The sequence below is a fragment of the Trachemys scripta genome, chromosome 8 (genome assembly GCF_013100865.1).
Source record: "Trachemys scripta elegans isolate TJP31775 chromosome 8, CAS_Tse_1.0, whole genome shotgun sequence".
In the NCBI taxonomy this organism is placed as follows: domain Eukaryota; kingdom Metazoa; phylum Chordata; order Testudines; family Emydidae; genus Trachemys; species Trachemys scripta.
The window spans coordinates 54706029-54725437 of NC_048305.1; the positions used below are offsets into that span (position 1 = coordinate 54706029).

The 19409-nt window shown below is 44.1% G+C and overlaps 1 protein-coding gene across 1 annotated transcript in view; it reads left to right on the plus strand.

The window, feature by feature from the left end:
* LAMC1 (laminin subunit gamma 1) overlaps positions 1 to 19409 on the plus strand; it is a 131656-nt gene that overhangs the window by 75801 nt on the left and 36446 nt on the right. Inside the window, exons 2-4 of the mRNA XM_034778058.1 lie at positions 17124 to 17428; positions 18168 to 18298; positions 18936 to 19102. Coding sequence (XP_034633949.1) covers positions 17124 to 17428; positions 18168 to 18298; positions 18936 to 19102 — 603 coding nt within the window. The remainder of the gene's footprint in view (positions 1 to 17123; positions 17429 to 18167; positions 18299 to 18935; positions 19103 to 19409) is intronic.

Sequence of the window (19409 nt, forward strand, 5' to 3'; positions counted from 1 at the left end):
TGGAAAGGTTGAGAACCACTGGTCTACGCTACGGATTTCTACCAGTCCAGCTACATCTATCAGTAGTGTGAAGAGGTGTGATTCCTGAACAATGTAACTGGGCCAGCAGCAGTCCCTAGTATAGACATAATTATACCTGCAAAGCTGCACTTTTACTGGTATAGCTTGTTTCATTCAAGGGTGTAATATGCTGGTAAAAGTGCAGCTTTGTTGGTATGAGCTGCAGCCACATTAGGAGCACCTTGCCAGTTTAGCTATATAGCAAAGCTCTCCTAATGTAGACATGGCCTTAGAACAACTTCCTTCCTAGTTCTGCTCCATTCCTGAGCAGTGTAAATTATGCTGGTTGTAGCATCTCTTCCTCCTTCTTCAATACTTCTAAAATAAACTCTTACTGTTTCTTTAATTTAGACGTCCATGAAAGGTGCTGGATTAACAGCTGCTGGATAGTAACCCACTTTACACCCACTTTACACTGTTGTGGGATGGAGTTAAGCTGGTGACCAGAGGTGAACAGGTTTGTATCCCATTACCAGTCCCCTGAACCAGCCAGTTTCCCTGTAGCTTGCTTCACACTGTAAGGGCATGTCAACGCTGGCAGAGTTACAGCACCACTCAGACTGCTGAAGGGATACCGCTGTTGTGTGTTCACACTGTCAGCTGCCTACACAATAGTGTGTTCACGCTTGTGGCACTTGCAGCAGTATTCGGAGATTGCACTCTGGGGAGCTATCCCACAGATCATTTCTTCTTCTTCTGCCGCTAAGAGTTGTGGAAAGACGGAAGGGGATGTAGGGCATCTTGGGTCCTGTCCCAATGCCCCATGATGCATTGCTTTGCATCCCAGCAATCCCAGTGCTTCCGTCCGCATTTGGCGCCATCTTTCAATGGTTTGTGTACTCTCTTTGGGCTACAGGAATGGATCCCGAACTGTTGAGCAGTATGCTGCTCACTCTGACCAACACATCATGAGTGGCAGTGGAGTTATTCCTTAAACTACAAAGGCAAGAGGAGAGTGACTTTGATCTCGCCATGTGTACTAGCTACAACATGAGATTGCTTGTGGCATTCACAGAGATGCTGACCACAGTGGAATGCCGCTTTTGGGCTCAGGAAACAAGCACTGAGTGGTGGGATCACATCGTGATGCACATCTGGGATGGTGAGCAGAGCAGGGGCTGCAGAACTTTCGGATGGGGAAAGCCACATTCATGGGACTGTGTGATGAGCTCGCCCCAGCCCTGCGTCACAAGGACATGTGAATCAGAGCTGCCCTGCCATTGGAGAAGTGCATGGCGATTGCACGACGATTGCACTGTGGAAGCTGGCTACTCCAGACTGCTATCTATCAGTCGCTAACCAGTTCGGAGTGGGAAAGTCGACCGTTGGACTTGTGTTGATGGAAATGTGCAGGGCCATTAATCGCATCCTGTTCTGAAAGACCGTGACTCTGGGCCACATGCGTGACATTGTGGATGGCTTTGCACAAATGGGCTTCCCTAACTGTGGAGGGGCGGTAGATGGCACACATACTCCAATTCTGGCACCAGACCACCTAGCCACCGAGTACATTAATCGCAAGGGGTATTTCTCAATGGTTCTTCAGGCGCATGTGGATCACCGTGGGCATTTCACAGACATTAACGCAGGCTGGTCCAGGTGTATGATGCATGCAACTTTCAGAATGCTGGGCTGTTCTTGGGGAGAGCCAGCACTGTAAGGGGGACCTGATAATCATTCCTGTCCTCGCAATTTCCACAGGATGTGATCATTATGGAAGATACCTCGTTGCTGAGGGTGAGCAGGGAATCAAGGGAGGGTCTTCTCCAAGACTGCAGCTTCCGCCCTGGCCCCTATGCAGCTCGCCTGTGTGCAGCAGTGGTTCCCCCCGCCCCACACCCATGATGGCACATGGGGAAAGTTACCGTTAATGGGCAGGGCTGTCCCTACCTATGGTGATGCTCTATGCAGCCCGAGCAGGGCCACGGGGGCAGGAGCTGGGGGAGGCAGCAGCAGGGATTAGCAGGGGTCCTGGCGCCAGCAGCAGGAGTCGGGATTGCCCCCCCTCCCCACGCACTCACTGGTGGCAGCGGGAAGCAGAGTGACCCGGCCCCAGCACGCTCCGCTCCCCCAGCTCCCAGCCCTGTCGCTTAGAGGAAGGGGTCAGGCCTGCCCCTGCACTCAACAGCAGTGGCTGGAAGCGGAGCAAACGTGGCTGGGAGCTGGCGGAGCAGAGCGGGCTGGGGTCTGGTTGCTCTGCTTCCCACCGCTGCTGCTGGTGAGTGTGGTGGTGGGCCCGACCCCTTCTGCCAGCTCCAATACCCCCACTAATCCCAAAGGCCGCGTTGCTCGGGACGGGGCTTGGGGAAAGGGGTCGAATGGGCGCAGGGTGGGGGCGGAGCAGGGGGGCTGGCTGGGGGATAGGGCTGGCCACCTGAGCCAGCGCCGCATATACAGCATGCAGCTGCCTAGGACACCATGAAATTTGGTGCCCCAAATTACGTGGTGCCCCACGCAGCTGCGTATTCTGCGTATGCCTAAGGACGGCAAGAATGGGGCAAGAAACACAGCAGCTCTGCCAAAGAACCTGTGGCAGCGGATTGCCCAGTATCTCCATGAGAGTTTCCTGAAGATCTCTGAGGCAGATTCCCATGAAATAAGGGAGTCAATCAACAGCCTGTTCTGCTGCTCAGACCAGGTATGCAGTGGGAGACAAGCCTGCTTTCTGCAACCTTCCTGCCCCCAGCAACTCGCTTCAGTGATTCCCAAAATCAAATCCACTTACCAGGGGCCTCCTCTCCTGTTTGCGCTTCACCAACATCCGACAGCTGTGACTGGCTAGCCTCCTCCTCCGGGGTAGAAAAGAACTCCTGGCTGAATGTATTTCTGATCTCCGAGTCATCCTCTGCCTCTGGGTCTCCCTCCACATTCTCGTCCAAGATTTCCTCCTCCTGGCTCGGTCCACTCTCAACTGGCACGCGAGCCACCGAAGTATCCACAGTGGTCTTCGCAGTGGAGGTGGGGTCGCCGCCAAGTATTGTGTCTAGCTCTTCATAGAACCGGCAGCTTGTGGCCGTAGCACCGGAGCGGCAGTTTGCCTCCCGCGCCTTGTGGTAGGCGTTCTGCAGCTCCTTCACTTCGACACTGCAATGTGTCCCGGTCATGGCCCCTTTCTGTCATGCATCGTGAAATCTGTCCATAGGTATCATAATTCCTATGGCTGGAATGGAGCTGGGACTGGACAGCCTTCTCTCCTCAAATGCCGATGAAGTCCAGCAGTTCGGCGTTGCTCCAACTGGGGGATTGCCTGGTACGAGGAGCAAGCATGGCCACCTGGAAGGATGCGCTGAGACCACTGCATGCATCACCGAGCAAACAGGAAGGGGACTTTCAAAATTCTAAAGGAATTTACGGGGTGAGGATGACTGTCACCTGAGAGCAGAACAGTAGAGTTCAAACTGACGACCAGAGAGGTGAGAACAGGCATTGTGGGACACCTCCCAGAATTCAGTCGCAGCACTGTAATTGACCACTGTGTCTACATTGGCAGTGCAGCGCTGGAGGCCTGGCGCAGAAAGCTGTACGCCTGTCATCAGGCTGTGTTTTACTGTACTGCAGCTGCGCAGTTTCTGCACACTAAGTGGCGTGGCAGTGTGTACATCTTGGGAGTTGCAGTGCAGAAAACTGCTTTACTGTGCAGAAACTTGCCAGTATAGACAGGGCCTAAATTCTCAGCTTCCCTGTGCCTCACTGATTTGATTTATTTTTCATTCCACTGAACCAGTCTAGGCCTGTTTGAGTTGACTGACCAGTGTTCCAGACCTTCATTGTCAGTTTTGAAGATGTTAATGATTAGAATGTTGGGTTTTTTTAACATACGTTTTCAGGAAGATGTTTTACATATATAGCTCATTGTAGGTCTCGGTGCTGAAGCTGTTATGAAACTAGGGTGCTCAAGAGACTAGAGGCAGGCCCCTGTTCATTGGTGGAGTGGTGTCAGCCTGGGACTCAGTGAACATGGAAAGTCATTTCCTTTCTCCTCCACACAACAGAAAGCAGCCTTTCTGTGCTAAAGGTTAAGGTCCACTAGCTGGATGCATGCAGTATCTGACTGCATTGTTCTAGTCTTACGGATAGCAGTAGGAACTCTCTTGCTCTTCTCTTCCCCCTATACTAAAACACATTGCCTTAACAATTAATTTTATTTAAAAAAATGTAAGCAGTGCAGATAGCCATCACGACAGGATTCTGGTCAGGAAGACTTAAGTTGTACCCAGTCCTCCCATGTCTTTGTTCATGTCCACCCAGATCCGGCTCCTGAGGGAATTCCTGCAGAAGTGGGTTGTGTTCAGGTTATTGGCAGCAGATCAAAGGAAGGAGGAAAGTGTTTTGGCTGCTATCCAGAATGTAAACAGAAAGGTAGAGATACATTCTGTTGTGGACTGGCATAAAATATTTGTAGGGGCTCAGGAGTGTAGCACTTTCTGATTGAAATAATGTGAGATATGATTGATTCTAGAAGGATTTTTTTTGTTTTGGTTATACACTGGGTTCCTAGACTGGAGGGAGTCATGGCGTAGCCTTTGTGTTTTGAAGAAATCCAAATAGATTGGGGCCTGAATCTTGGGCATGAACTGTCTCTCTCTTTCTCTCTAAATCAGTAAAGGTGTCTGGTTGTATATGAAGTATACCATCCTCAAATGAGCTTTCTCCCACTAGAAGGATTTAACAAAAGCATTGGAGCTAGCTACCAGGAAGACATATTGGGGAATCAAGGAAGAGTAAAGAGAAGAAAACTGATTTTCCAAAGTACAGTGTGATAAGGGTAAGTGGATCGATAATGGAGGAGGAGAATGTTAGTCAATACTTATCTCATAAAGGCATCTGCTCACAATCAAGCACTTGTAGCAAGAGTGCCAGCTGGCGGGATGTTTTCATGATGTAAATTATCCATCCGTTCTGAAGAGCCAGAGTACAAGGAGGCCTTTTGTGTGTAAGGATGAATTCCTAACTCTGAGGACAAGGGAAGGAGTTTCTTTTAAAGATCTAATGGCATCTACTTGCATTTTCCATTGCATATTTACAGTTTTCAGCATGTCGCATTTCCTGATACCACTGCTGCTATTCTAGGGGCTGGCCAAAGTTTTCCCTCTCACCTTTAATTGCTGATAACCATTACCAATACTTCAAATGGTAGTAGAGGTTCACTACTACATACTGTTCAACAGTAATAGTGATTTGGGATTCTGTTTGTGCAAACATCCTCTCAGCAGTGCCCTATCCAAACACCTCCCACCCCAAATATATTACATTTTTTAAAAATTATATCTCCCTTATCTTCGAACATCCCTCAAGTTTGTACTTGTAGACTAAAAGACTACGTGTTCGTTCTCTCTCTCTCTCTCTCTAATGATGATTCGGGGGTTCAAAGCTCTGTTTCGTGGCAGTCAGTGTCAGCATATGCCTGCTGTTAGAGGAAGGAATTCATTTTTATGAAATGAACACAGCCTTCCTTTTATCCAACTCTAATCTTCTTGCCATATTCATGTGCCCAAAGAAAGGAATCTCTCCCCCCTCCCCCCCACAGAGATTTGAAATAAACTATTTCTTTTAAGGCTTTTTGGCACTTAAAATGTTAAAACTGTTGTTGATCTCTTTAATTGTTTAGCGGCATTAGCTATACCTCGTTTAGCCCAGGTCCTGCTCCCATCATGTTTGAAGTAGTGTAGTTCAGATTCCATAGGGCAGCTTTAAGACTCTGTGTACCCTCAGGGAAAATGAACTGCTCTTTTGAAGAGCGAGATCTGTTTGAGCGGAATTAAAGGAGGTGCTGTTGGAACTTGGGGACATGTCTGTGAATCCTTGTAGGAGACGGCAACGGGAATTAACCAAACAGAACAAAAGTTCTTTTTTGTAAGTTCTTAGATGGCACCCATCCCTATAGTACCAGTCTTCAGCTGCTTAAGCATAAGCATTAGTAGGGTTTGTGTTCACAGAATTGCAAGATTAGATTTATGAGAGTTTCTGTGGGCAAGTCTACACTACAAAATTAAGTTGACTTAAGTTATGTCGACGTACAGCCACCGCAGTAATTAAATCGGTTTTGCATGTCCACACTAGCTCCTTCTGTAGGCAGTGTGCATCCTTACCAAGAGCGCTTGCACCAATTTAACTGTCAGTATGGGGCATTGTGAGGTGCTGACTGCCAGGGCCCCACTGGCTGGGGCTGACAGCTGGAACAATCTGATATAAGCAACACCGCATCTACACTGACGCTGTGTCGAACTAGATATGTCAACCTAAGTACTACACCTCTCCTGGAGGTGTAGTGGGTGACTTACATTGGCGGGAGCAACATTGTAGTGTGGATGCTTAGAGTTAGGTTGACGTAAGCTGCCTTACGTCAACCTAATTCTGTGTGTGTTCATTCTTTGAATATAGATATTTTTATTCACCTTGGGCCTAAATTTTCAACAATGACCAGTGTTTGTAGGTTTGTTTGACAACGTGAAGGGATCTCATTTTTAGAAGGTGAGTGTTCAGCACTTTCTGAAATCCAGGCCTGTTTAAGGTGTTCCCTGTTGCATTCTCCATAGTGGTGCACTCATAATAATTAGCCAGCCCACCACCACCACACATGACCTCACTCTTCAATAAACTTCTTTAATGAACAGCTGGAATTCTTCCCAAAGTGTAAATGCTGGCACCTCCCAATAGAAATCAACTACTCTTTCCCTAGTCTAGTATTATCAAAGGTACCTGGCACAGGTCAGGGTCAGACGTACACCTCTACCCCGATATAACACGACCCAATATAACACAAATTTGGATATAACGCGGTAAAGCAGCGCTCCAGGGGCGGGGCTGTGCACGCCGGTGGATCAAAGCAAATTCAATATAACGCAGTTTCACCTATAATGCGGTAAGATTTTTTGGCTCCAAAGGACAGCATTATATCGAGGTAGAGGTGTATATGTGTTTCTAGGAACAGGAGAACAATAGTTTCTTAAGTTGAAGTTAAAGCTTCCTTTCACCTCTCCACATTATTGTTGAAAGTTCTCAGTATAGAAATAGTGTGAGGTGAATTAGTTGCTACAGAGAGGACTTCACTAGAGCATTAGGTAGTGTTAGGATGCAGCCTTGAGGAGTCATGTTAAGCACAGATTTGCAGTCAGTGTAAAGAGGAAGAAGTTGTCTTAACACAGGGGCGGGCAAACTTTTTGGCCTGAGGGCCGCATTGGGTTTCGTAAATTGTATGGTGGGCCGGTGGGGAGGGGGTCATGGCCCGGCCCCCATCTCCTATCTGCCCGCCCCGACTACTGCCCCATCCAATCCCCCTGTTCTCTGACGGCCCCTCTGGGACCTCTGCCCCATCCACATACTCCCACTCCCCTGATTATCCCCGGACTCCCGCCAACCCCTCCTCCCATTCCTGACGACGCCCCCTCCTCCCCGGGACCCCTGCCCCATCCAACTACCCCTTCTCCCTATCCCCTGACTGCCCCCTGCTGCCCCATCCAACCCCCCCCTCCTTCCTGACTGCCCCCAGGACCCTTGCCCCCCTTCAACCCCGTTTCTCCCCCCGACCACCATCCCCCACCCCTGCCCCCTGTATCCAATCCTCCCTGCTCCCTTACCACACTGCCTGGAGCACTGGTGGCTGGTGGTGCTACAGCCGTGCCGCCAGGCTGGAGCCAGGCTACGCCGCCGCCGCCACCACCACCACCACCACGCAGCACAGAGCACCGGGTCAGGCCAGGCTCTGCAGCTATGCTGCCCCAGGAGCTCACAGCCCCGCCGGCATTGCGTCTGCAGCATAGCATCCCTTTGAATAATGGGTGGAACTGGGAAACATAAGATGTTGCCTCTGAGCCCAGTGGATAACCATACAACTTAGCATCTACTGTTACATAACTGGGCAGTTATTTGCATACTTCATAACTAGTTCTTTCCATTGTCTAGTTGCAGTCATTAGAAAACAGCATGAGGGAAGGGAGGAGGGAATTTACTTGTAGTAAGAGAGGGAGAAAAAGAGAACCTGTTGGTACACTGCAGAAATGTGGCTGTTCCACATGGCAGATTTGTTTTACTCTGGGAAATCCCTGCCTGCTTCTGCTGTGGCTCCTGAAAGCTTCTTTTGGGGAACATGGGCTGTGAGCTAAGCTCACTAGAGCATTTTCTTCTTGACGATTTTCAGCTCAACACAAAATTCCACTCTCCTTCATTCTCTGTTTTTTCTTTTCAAATCTCTCCTTCTCTGCTGCCCCCAGAAATAATCTTTTTGATGAAGGCTGAATACAGCTTTTACTCAGTGTAAGGGGAATGTAATAGTACAAGAAAACTTGGCTTCCCTTGTCCCTGTAACATTGTAGACGTATCCAAGTCAAAGCTGTGTGGCATTCTCAACTTTTTGGCTGAAGTTTAGTTTCATTGGCTGGGTCTCATTTTGTTGCGTTTTTGCTTGTTTTATTTCACGTCACTCCTGGAATAACTGCTCTGGGTTTCCTTCCTCGCTAATTTTGGTGGTAGTGAGAGTTCCACATGTTGGTCCCGTTAGGCTCTTCCTGCAGCTGACTGAGGTGAGGTTTATTTTCAGGTTTGCAGCCTCAGCTTGGAAAGCATAGGAATTAGGGCTGTCAAGCGATTAAAAAAATTAATTGCAATTAATTGCACGATTAAAAAAATTAATCGCGATGTTAATAATAGAATACCATTTATTTAAATACTTTTGGATGTTTTCTATATTTTCACATATATTGATTTCAGTTACAAAGTGTACAGTGCTCACTTTATATTTATTTTTATTACAAATATTTGCACTGTAAAAAAAAGGAAATAATATATTTCAATTTACCTAATACAAGTACTGTAGCGCAATCTCTTTAGAATGAAAGTTGAACTTACAAATGTAGAATTATGTACAAAAAATAACTGCATTCAAAAATAAAACAATGTAAAACTTTAGAACCTATAAGTCCACTCAGTCCTACTTCAGCCAATCGCTCAGACAAACAAGGTTGGTTACAATTTGCAGGAGATAATGCTGCCCACGTCTTATTTACAATGCCACCTGAAAATGAGAACAGGCATTCGCATGGCACTGTTGTAGCTGGCATCGCAAGTTATTTACGTGCCAGATGCGCTAAAGATTCATATGTCCCGTCATGCTTCAACCACCGTTGTAGAATACATGCATCCATGCTGATGACGGGTTCTGCTCGATAACGATCCAAAGCAGAGCAGGCCGACGCATGTTCATTTTCATCATCTGAGTCAGATGCCACCAGCAGAAGGTTGATTTTCTTTTTTTTGTGGTTCAGGTTCCGTAGTTTCCACATTGGAGTGTTGCTCTTTTAAGACATCTGAAAGCATTCTTCACACCTCGTCACTCTCAGATTTTGGAAGGCACTTCAGATTCTTAAACCTTGGGTCAAGTGCTGTATCTATCCTTAGAAATCTCACATTGGTACCTTCTTTGCGTTTTGTCAAATCTGCTGTGAAAGTGTTCTTAAAACGAACATATGCTAGGTCATCAACCGAGACTGCTATAACATGAAATACACCTCTATCCCGATATAACGCAAATTCAGATATAACGTGGTAAAGCAGTGTTTGGGGAGGGCGGCTGCACACTCGGGCGGGTCAAAGCAAGTTCGATATAATGCGGTTTCACCTATAATGTGGAAAGCTTTTTTTTGGCTCCCGAGGACAGCATTATATTGGGGTAAAGGTGTATATGGCATAATGTAGGTAAAACAGAACAGGAGACATATAGTTCTCCCCCAAGGAGTTCAGTCACAAATTTAATTAACACGTTATTTTTTTAACGAGCATCATCAGCATGGAAGCATGACCTCTGGAATGGTGGCCGAAGCATGAAGGGGCATATGAATGTTTAGCATATCTGGCATGTAAATACCTTGCAACGTCGGCTACAAAAGTGCCATACGAACGCCTGTTCTCACTTTCAGGTGACGTAAAGAAGAAGCAGTCAGCAGTATCTCCCGTAAATATAAACAAATTTGCTTGTCTTAGGCCTTGGCTACACTCGGGACTTCCCAGCGCTGCCATGGCAGCGCTGTGAAGCGCAAGTGTAGTCGCGCCGCCAGCGCTGTGAGAGAGCTCTCGCAGCGCTGTATGTACTCCACCTCTCCGAGGGGAATCGCTTGCAGCACTGCGAGTGCGCGTGCAGGGCTCTGATTACACTGGCGCTTTACAGCACTGTACTCGCTGCGCTCGGGTGGGGGATGTTTTCACACCCCTGAGTGCAGCAAGTTGCAGCGCTGTACAGCGCCAGTGTAGCCCAGGCCTTAGTAATTGGCTGAACAAGAAGTAGGACTGAGTAGACTTGTAGGCGCTAAAGTTTTACATTGTTTTGTTTTTGAGTTCAGTTATGTAACAAAAAAAAATCTACATTTGTAAGTGACACTTTCACTATAAAGACATTGCACTACAGTACATTTCTTTTATTTATCAGTTTTACAGTGCAAATATTTGTAATAAAATAATATAAAGTGAGCCTTATACACTTTGTATTCTGTATTGTAATAGAAATCAATATATTTGAAAATGTAGAAAAACTTCCAAAATATTTAATAAATTTCAATTGTTTAACAGTGTGATGAATCGCGATTAATTTTTTTGAGTTAGTCGCATGAGTTAACTGTGATTAATCGACAGCCCTAATATGAATGCATCTTGGCCTTGTTGCCTTTTGGTCCGTTGAAGGATTTCATGCGTCTTTGATCTACTGGCCAGATTCACAACCTCAGTTGTTGGAATCCTGTAAAAGTGATCCTCAAGAAACAGAGGGGTAGCTGTGTTAATATCCACAAAAATGACGCGGAGGCCTTGTTGTTCTTGTCAACAAACAATCAAAAGAAAAAAAATCTCAAACTGCTGCTGAAATTATTCACTTTGAAGCACTTTTTTTTTTTTTGTAATGAGCACTGTTTTTGGAATTGATGGGTTGAATTTGAGACACTGTCAGCAAAAGTGGAAAACCTGAGAGAGAGAGAGAGCGAGAGACCTACTTGTATGCTTAAGCAACTCTCTTCTCTCCAGCCAATACCACACCTTTCCCCAGCTCCACATCCAGGCATTGTGATGTTCCTTTAGGTTGAGTATCAGCAGGATTCCAAATATGCTCTGTGTAAGAGGTTAATAAGTTACACTGTGCAGTTATAACATTGTTAATTATTTCACTATTGTTAGATTGCACAGGTCCTGTCAGCAGTTTTGTATAGAACATCCATTCAAGTTAATAGATAGACACCTCTCTCTTTCTGGAACTTAGCACTGAGGAGGAAATAAATCAGATACATTTAATCAGGATCTGATTATCAACACCTTATAGATTCTAGCATTTACGAGCATAGTTTAAATTGTGACATCAAGTGTAAAAAAGACAGTTTAAGTGACTCGCCAAAGGCCACCAATGTATCAGTAGCAGAGCAGGAATTAGAAGTCAAGTGTTAATTTACCTTTCAATCGTTGCCTAATGCACTGGGTCACGGTTTATTTAGATTGTAAACTCCATGGGGGTAGGAATTGTTATTTTTGTTGCATGTTTGCAGAGTCTAGCATGATGGAGTCCCAGTCCCTGACTGGGTCCTCCAGTTGATAATACCACAATGAAATAATACCATTTTGTATAATTGAATACTGGAGGTTCACTTTGGCTTTAAAAACACACTCACACTCACTCCAGTGTCTTCCCTTTTTTAAGGGCTTGTCCTTTTATGGAGCTTCATTGGTGCAATTCAGTAAACTAGTAGATTGGTTATGTTCATGTTTTAGAGTATGCAAGATTACTTAGATGATCAATGTATTTTAAGACCATAATTTGACTTTCCTTAAAATGTAAACATATATGAAAAGTTCTACTGATGCTGAATTACTTTTTATTTAAAATCCACTATTTTAGCACTTACTTTAAAAGGCAGCATATTGATGTGAGACATAACAGATGACCAAATATTTTGAGCTTCTCTGCTGATTCTGTTGCCCCCGGGTAACTACCGCTGTGTACTCTTGTCGGTATTGATGCTGATAAAAAGCCTTAATTTAGGCATTTTGCCTTAGAAACTGGAGTCTCCAAATTCTCTGGGTAGTTGTATCTGCCTTTCTTCCGTCAGGAGCAGTGACCCGCTGGGTAATGTGAGATGAGAACTGCATTTATGAAATGCCCAGTCTCACTCAGACTTTCAGAAGCAAAAAAAAACATTTCTGGAGTCACTAGCATCCCAAAGTGTTAAGGTTTATCTGTGCAAGAAAGTTGCACTGGCTTAACTTGTGGTAGGATATAAAAAACAAAAACAAAACACTTAGTTAAATTGATGAAAAAGGCTAGGAGGACAAACTCATTTTAACCAGGTTTATTTTTATTCAGTTGAACTCAATAGCTTTAAGCTAAACAAAAATAAGTTTAGTTTAAGCAGAAATAAACCGCTCTTAAACTGGTACAATGCCCTGTGTGGCCACTAAGTTTTATGTCTGCACTGCAGCTGCTGTAGCTGTGTGGCTGTAACACCATAGCGTAGATCAGGGGTCGGCAACCTTTCAGAAGTGAAGTGTTGAGTCTTTATTTATTCACTCTAATTTAAGGTTTCGCATGCCATTTTTAGAAGGTCTCTTTCTGTAAGTCTAGAATATCTAACTAAACTATTGTTATATGTAAAGTAAATAAATAAGGTTTTTAAAATGTTTAAGAAGCTTCATTTAAAATTAAATTAAAATGCAGAGCCCCCTGGACCGGTGGCCAGGACCCGGGCAGTATGAGTGCCATTGAAAATCAGCTTGTGTGCCGCAGGTTGCCTACCCCTGGCGTAGATGCTTCCTACATTGACTAACTTTTTAAGTGTTGACCAGGCCTTATTTAACTAAAACTGGTTTAAAAATCTCTAAAGTTAAATCAGTCCAACTGTGTATGGAGATAAGGCTTTGGATATCAGTTAAAACCATACCATAGTTTCCATTCAAAAGAAGTGACCAGTGGCTGCCACAAATGCTGCTTTGTTGAACAGTATTTTTCAAGAGATATCAGAGATGGAGTCGATGGCAAAAGGTTGTTATATGCTGAGGGCATAGACTGAGCATCCAAGAGTATTTGTGTCCAAAATAAATCAAATATTGCCTATCTAAGCCCCTGATATGCTTTAGTATGTGTGTAGCTTTAATTTTACTATATGGTAGCTGTCTGTCTGCAGTTAATCCAAAACCCAGCGTATATTTAGCTCCAGGATTTGTTGATTAGTGAGATTGTGCGCACACAATCTGTCCACTGAGGTGGAACAATAACAGCTGTTGTGCAGCTGTACACCTCATCCTGGGAACTTTTCTCATAGCCAACTAGGCCTGTGAGGAAGGTGATTGAAGCATTTTAAAGGTCCCTTCCCACTATTGCTTTAACTGTTTGGAGCACTGAAGAACAACCTTCCATTACTCCACTACTACCCATTCTCTTTTGTGTGCAGGTTCCGTGTTGATGTTTCCCATTGATGTTGGCAGGACAAGTAAGCCCATATTGCAGCCAGTTCTCCAGTGACCTGAGTAGTAGAGAAAATATTCTTTTAGCTGTGGACAGGCCATTGATATACTCCATTTTTTCCCTACTTGTAATCGAGGCTGAAGAAAGGCAGCCAATGTACACGATCTCAATTGCTGGAAAATGCATACAATAGCTATTATCCTTTAAAGCTACACTGTAGAGTACTGGAAGTTGCCTTGCAAGGTTTGTCTGAAATTCCTTAGGACTGCTTTAACAGAAGTACTTATGTTTCTGAACAGCCCAGCACCCGACTGCATTTCCAGTGCAGAAAGGATTTCTCACCCCTACCCCCAGAGATGTGAAGCTGTTAAAAATGTTTCTTCATGTAGGAGGTTTCAGCAGAATTCCTTGACTTGGCACTGGGTGAACGAAGGCTGGATTCTTATTGTTCTGTTCTGCCACCTCCACACCCTGTAGCTCTTAATGCAGGCAGTATTTCTCCGTTTTGAGTATTCCATTCAGCAAAACATCTGCACTTCATCTTTGATACGGGGCAGGAATGTAATAGACCAAAGCAAAGAATGTAGCAGAACATTGAGAAGTTAAATATTTTCTTGGGGGTGTAAATCCCCTGGGTGGTTCATGTGTGCTCTATGGGGGTGGATGTTTCAGTCACTGGAAAGAATCCATTAGGGAGGATTATTTGCTGATTGCCACAAACCTGTTGGGAGATAAGTATGGGGTGGGAAGGTCATTTTACATTCACTGTCATGGAGGGGGAGGAAGCATCTTTCATTTGTAAATCCCTAAATTATTCTTGATTTGGAAAAGTCTTTTCAGAGACTCTGAGCTTATTGGCCAGGAACTTCCCTCTTGTTCTGTCCTTCCCAGTGGATAAGCTGAATGAACGCAAGCCCTATGATCCAAATTCTAAAGTAAAGGCTGTCATGGAGTAGTGAAAGAGGACCCCATGATAGCAATAAGGGTCCTTGTTACTCCTGATTTTCTAAAAGTGGGGAGGTCTTTGATATGTGCCAGATTGTTCTCCCCTGTAACTGTAAACTGGTGTACCTCTTAACTATTGGGTTAATACACTATTATTCCCAGTGATGCGTTTGACTGCATATTCACAGGAAATAATATCAGATCAAACACTAAAAGAGTGAGGAGTGATTAACTAGGACAGGTTTCAGAGGAGTAGCCGTGTTAGTCTGTGTCCACAAAAAGAATAGGAGTACTTGTGGCACCTTAGAGACTAACAAATTTATTGTAGATGCCACAAGTACTCCTATTCTATTAACTAGGACATAATTTTTAAATACACTTCTACCCCGATATAACGGGACCCAATATAACGCGGTAAAGCAGCACTCCGGGGGAGGCGTGCTGCATGCTCCAGTGGATCAAAGCAAGTTCGATATAATGCGGTTTCACCTATAACATGGTAAGATTTTTTTGGCTCCCGAGGACAGCGTTATATCGGGGTAGAGGTGTATGCATCACTCATTAACACACGGTGACAGAGCTTCTATATCTTACATACAATAGGCCTAGGCTGTTCACATGACACACAGGCAGACACTGTACAGTGAATCTATGGGTTTTTGAATCTGCATTGTCAGGGTTCTTTCCCCACTCTGAACTCTGGGGTACAGATGTGGGGACCTGCATGAAAGACCCCCTAAGCTTATTTTTACCAGCTTAGGTTAAAAACTCCCCCAAGGCACAAATTCCTTCCTTTGCCTTAGTATCGCTGCCACCACAAAGTGATTTAAACAAACATTCAGGGAGGGCCACTTGGAGCCCTACCTTCCCCAAATATCCCCCCAAGCCCTTACACCCCCTTTCCTGGGGAGACTCGAGAATAATATCCTCACCAATTGGTACAGGTGAACACAGATCCAAACCTTTGGATCTTAAGAACAACGAAAAATCAATCGGGTTCTTAAAAGGAGAATTTTAATTAAAGAAAACATAAAAGAATCACTTCTGTAAAATCAGGATGATAAGTACTTTACAGAATAACAAAAGACTCAAAAACACAGAGGATTTCCCCTCTAGGCAAAACTTAAAGTTACAAAAACAGGGATAAACCTCCCTCTTCGCACAGGGAAAATTCACAAGCTAAAACAAAAGATAACCTAATGCATTTCTTTCCTATTGCTTACTATTTCTGCAATACTAGATGCTTAGTTCAGATATGCTTAAGGAGATGTATTTTCCCCCTGCCCTGTTTCCTGGGTGGCTCGGAGAGAGACAGACAAAAAACCTTCACCCACAGATTTGAAAGTATCTTCTCCCCTTATTGGTCCGTTTGGTCAGGTGCCCCCAGGTTATCTGAGCTTCTTAACCATTTACAGGGTAAAGAGGGATTTTATGCTACCCTTAGCTGTATGTTTATGACAGCATCATAGTTCCGCGCGTGTTCTAGGAAAACCGATCTGCAGGACACTGGCATCCTGTTGTGCTGTAGGGACACTTGCCCATACTGATGTGAAAGTACCCCCAGAATACACTAAACTCTTAACTAGTTCAGTTGCAGAGGAGTCAGTAAGTCCGGTCTCCTACTTACCTGTATTATAGACAATTATGTCACTAGACTCTGATGCCTCACTGTGATGTGGCTCACCATACAGAGAGTTCCATACTGGGCTGGGACAGCATAGCTTTTGGAAAAAAATCTATAGATAAAGCACTTCTGCAACAACATCCCATTAATACTCAGATGAACTCTCATCTCTTTATAAGTGAGACTTTTCTGTAGGGGTGAGTTGCTATGTTATCTTTCAACACTGCATCATTACCATCTTAGGGAACAGATGAAGGCAATTTTAAAAATTTCTCTTATTCCTTGCAAGGTTTGAAGCTCTTGAAGGAATGAAGCACTAATGCACTGCTTTGTAACTGTCTGTTTTATGTGGACTGTGCTGTACGGGAGCATACCTCTGGGAACAATGTTGAAAGTATTGACGTCCTCTTTTCTAAGTAAAAATAAATTTCCCCTTTCCCCAAACTCCTGAGTTCTAAGAGTCAATAGATTTCACAGAGATGGGTTTTGTGATCCAATTGCTCTCTTTGGACTCAGTAGGATTTGACAGTGATGAATTTGGGATTCATAACAAGAAAACATTCTTGTTCTTATGATCTACAAAATTAAGATATAGTTTAATCTTGAGAAATTAGATTTTTTTTTTTAGCAGATTTTGTTGCAGTTCTTCAAACCCCATGAAAACACATGTGAACGTTGCTCAGCCTAGGTAACTAACAGTTTATGCACGTGTAGAGGTCACATGAGTTTTAAGGTACAGTGGTCTGAAGTTTAGTACAGTATAATGTAGAAATTACATAGATGTTCAGAAGTGCAACACAAAGTTATCAAACAGATGGAACTGATGTCCATCATAGACCTGCTTTGGTGACACTTGAACTTGCCTTTTTGTGTGTTCTGCCAGTTTGAGGTCAGGTTTTCATCAGGGCTTTGTCATACATTTTATAACGCGTTACTTGTTGTTAACTAGGCCGACAGGGTTGGTACCTCCTTGTTTAAAGGAACAAAACACAGTACAAAACTCTCTCTGCGCCAATGAACCATTTGAATCTCATCTCCAGGGTGTTTGATTTGTTTTGTCTATAGGAAAGGCCTTTGACATCACATATGTGCGCCTGAAGTTTCACACCAGCCGGCCTGAGAGCTTTGCTATCTACAAACGTACCAGGGAAGATGGTCCGTGGGTACCTTACCAGTACTATAGTGGCTCTTGCGAGAACACGTATCAGAAATTAAACCGAGGCTTTATCCGGACTGGGGAGGATGAACAGCAGGCACTCTGCACGGATGAGTTCAGTGACATCTCTCCACTCACAGGTGGCAATGTGGCTTTTTCAACACTGGAGGGGCGGCCCAGTGCCTACAATTTTGACAACAGTGCTGTGTTACAGGTATGCGGGTAGGAATTGGATAAGAGGCATGCAATCCCTTTGTTATCTGTGCACTATTAGAAACTAAATCTATATGTCTCTGATATGCTGGTAGGCTTAGCAAATGGATACAGCGAACAGTCCAGCATTTCAGAGATAATGGAGAAAATAGATTGATATTAGAAACTCGATATTTGCCTCATCTGTATGTATATTCTGACCATACTTCAAAAAAGTGTTGTTTTTCCTCCCTCTGCCTCTCCCACCCTGAGGTGTGTGGCTGTGCCTTTGTCTGGAGGTGTTTGGCTGCAAATTTAGTATACATTAGATTTGTTTTCCATTCTTGCTGGGCTGTTTTGCAAGGGAACTGCTGTTCATTAGATTTGTGCAGTTTTGCAAGTACACATACTTGCATCTTGTTCTTTCTTTGCTGAAGATATTTCCTACGGTTTCTTAGCACATAGCAGTAAAGGCATGAGAGGACTGGAGAAAGCACATCAAGTTAGTAAAGGAGCCTGGAAAATGTATTTGAATGCGGTTTACAAGGAAAAACATTCGAATCTAGAGGGAATGGCAAAAGTTTTAGGGCAGGCTCTCAGGAGATAAGGAGAGAAAATATTGGGTGGGCTTCATGAGTGACTTCTGGCACCAACCCTATTTTTATGTGAAAGCTAGTGCTAATGACGGGAACACTAAAGTGCATTTGAACTTTGCATTGGTAGTTTGATTCTCATTTTGGTGAGGTTTTTATCTCTGTTAGGAATGGGTGACAGCTACTGACATCCGAGTGACCCTCAATCGTCTGAACACCTTTGGAGATGAAGTTTTCAATGATCCAAAAGTTCTCAAGTCCTATTATTATGCAATTTCTGATTTTGCTGTGGGTGGCAGGTGAGTAAATCATTACTAATAAAAAGCCATACTTAGTACTGGCATAGTGCTTTAATCATTAGACTGCTTTAAGGACATTAATTATACTAGACCCATTGAGATATGCTAAAGCAGAAGCACAATAAAATGTGTTTTATGAAGCCTGTAATTACTCCTAACCAAAACTGTATCTAAGTGCATGAAAGAGCTGTTTCGCTTATGTCAAATGTAAATAGCTATAGCATGGGAACTTTATCCTGTTAGAAATCCACACAACACTCCCTCCTAGATCTTCAACTTTTTCTGCATTACCATTGCTGATTATAAACTGTAGATAGACAAAATTGAAACTAAATAGATTTAATATTAAAAAAGAATCCACATGATGTGGATGTGATTTTCATATTTAATTGACTTAAAAGCCTCCATTTTTTATATGCCACAGAATTTCAGATCTGCCACAGAAACCAGAGTGGTCCTTGCCACAAAACTTAGGTCAAGCTTTCCGCAAAAGTTCTTCCTTATTTAAGGAAAGTGGCCAGATCTCGGAGAGTCTTCAGTCTCTAGGATATCAGCCTGCTCTGTGTGTGACCTGGACCTGGGGAGCTTAAAACATATTATGTCTGAAGTCAATACATTCATTTCTCCTGTTCTGCAGGTGCAAGTGCAATGGCCATGCAAGCGAGTGTGTGAAGAATGACTTTGGGAAGCTATCGTGTAACTGCAAACACAACACTTTTGGGGAAGACTGCGAGAAGTGCCTTCCCTTCTACAATGACAGGCCATGGAGAAGAGCAACAGCAGAGAGTGCCAATGAATGTTTGTGTAAGTGGCTTTGTACAAGAAAAATCTTTCTGTGGTATATTCCACCGCCTCTACTCTCAGGCGGGTGGCAGCCAACCACAAGTAGTCTTTTTTAATATTTAGTTTAGTTACTCTGTCAAATTCTGTCCACACTAGAGTCCACATTTTAAACAATTTGCAAACATTTTTATGCCTGTGTGTGTAGTTACAGTGCATGATGGGTGGGATTTTCTAAAACACGTCAGTGACTTAGGAGCGTAAGTGTCTCACTGACGGATCCATGGGGTCTGGTCTATGCCACAGCCTGTAACCAGTCCCTTGAGAGTGA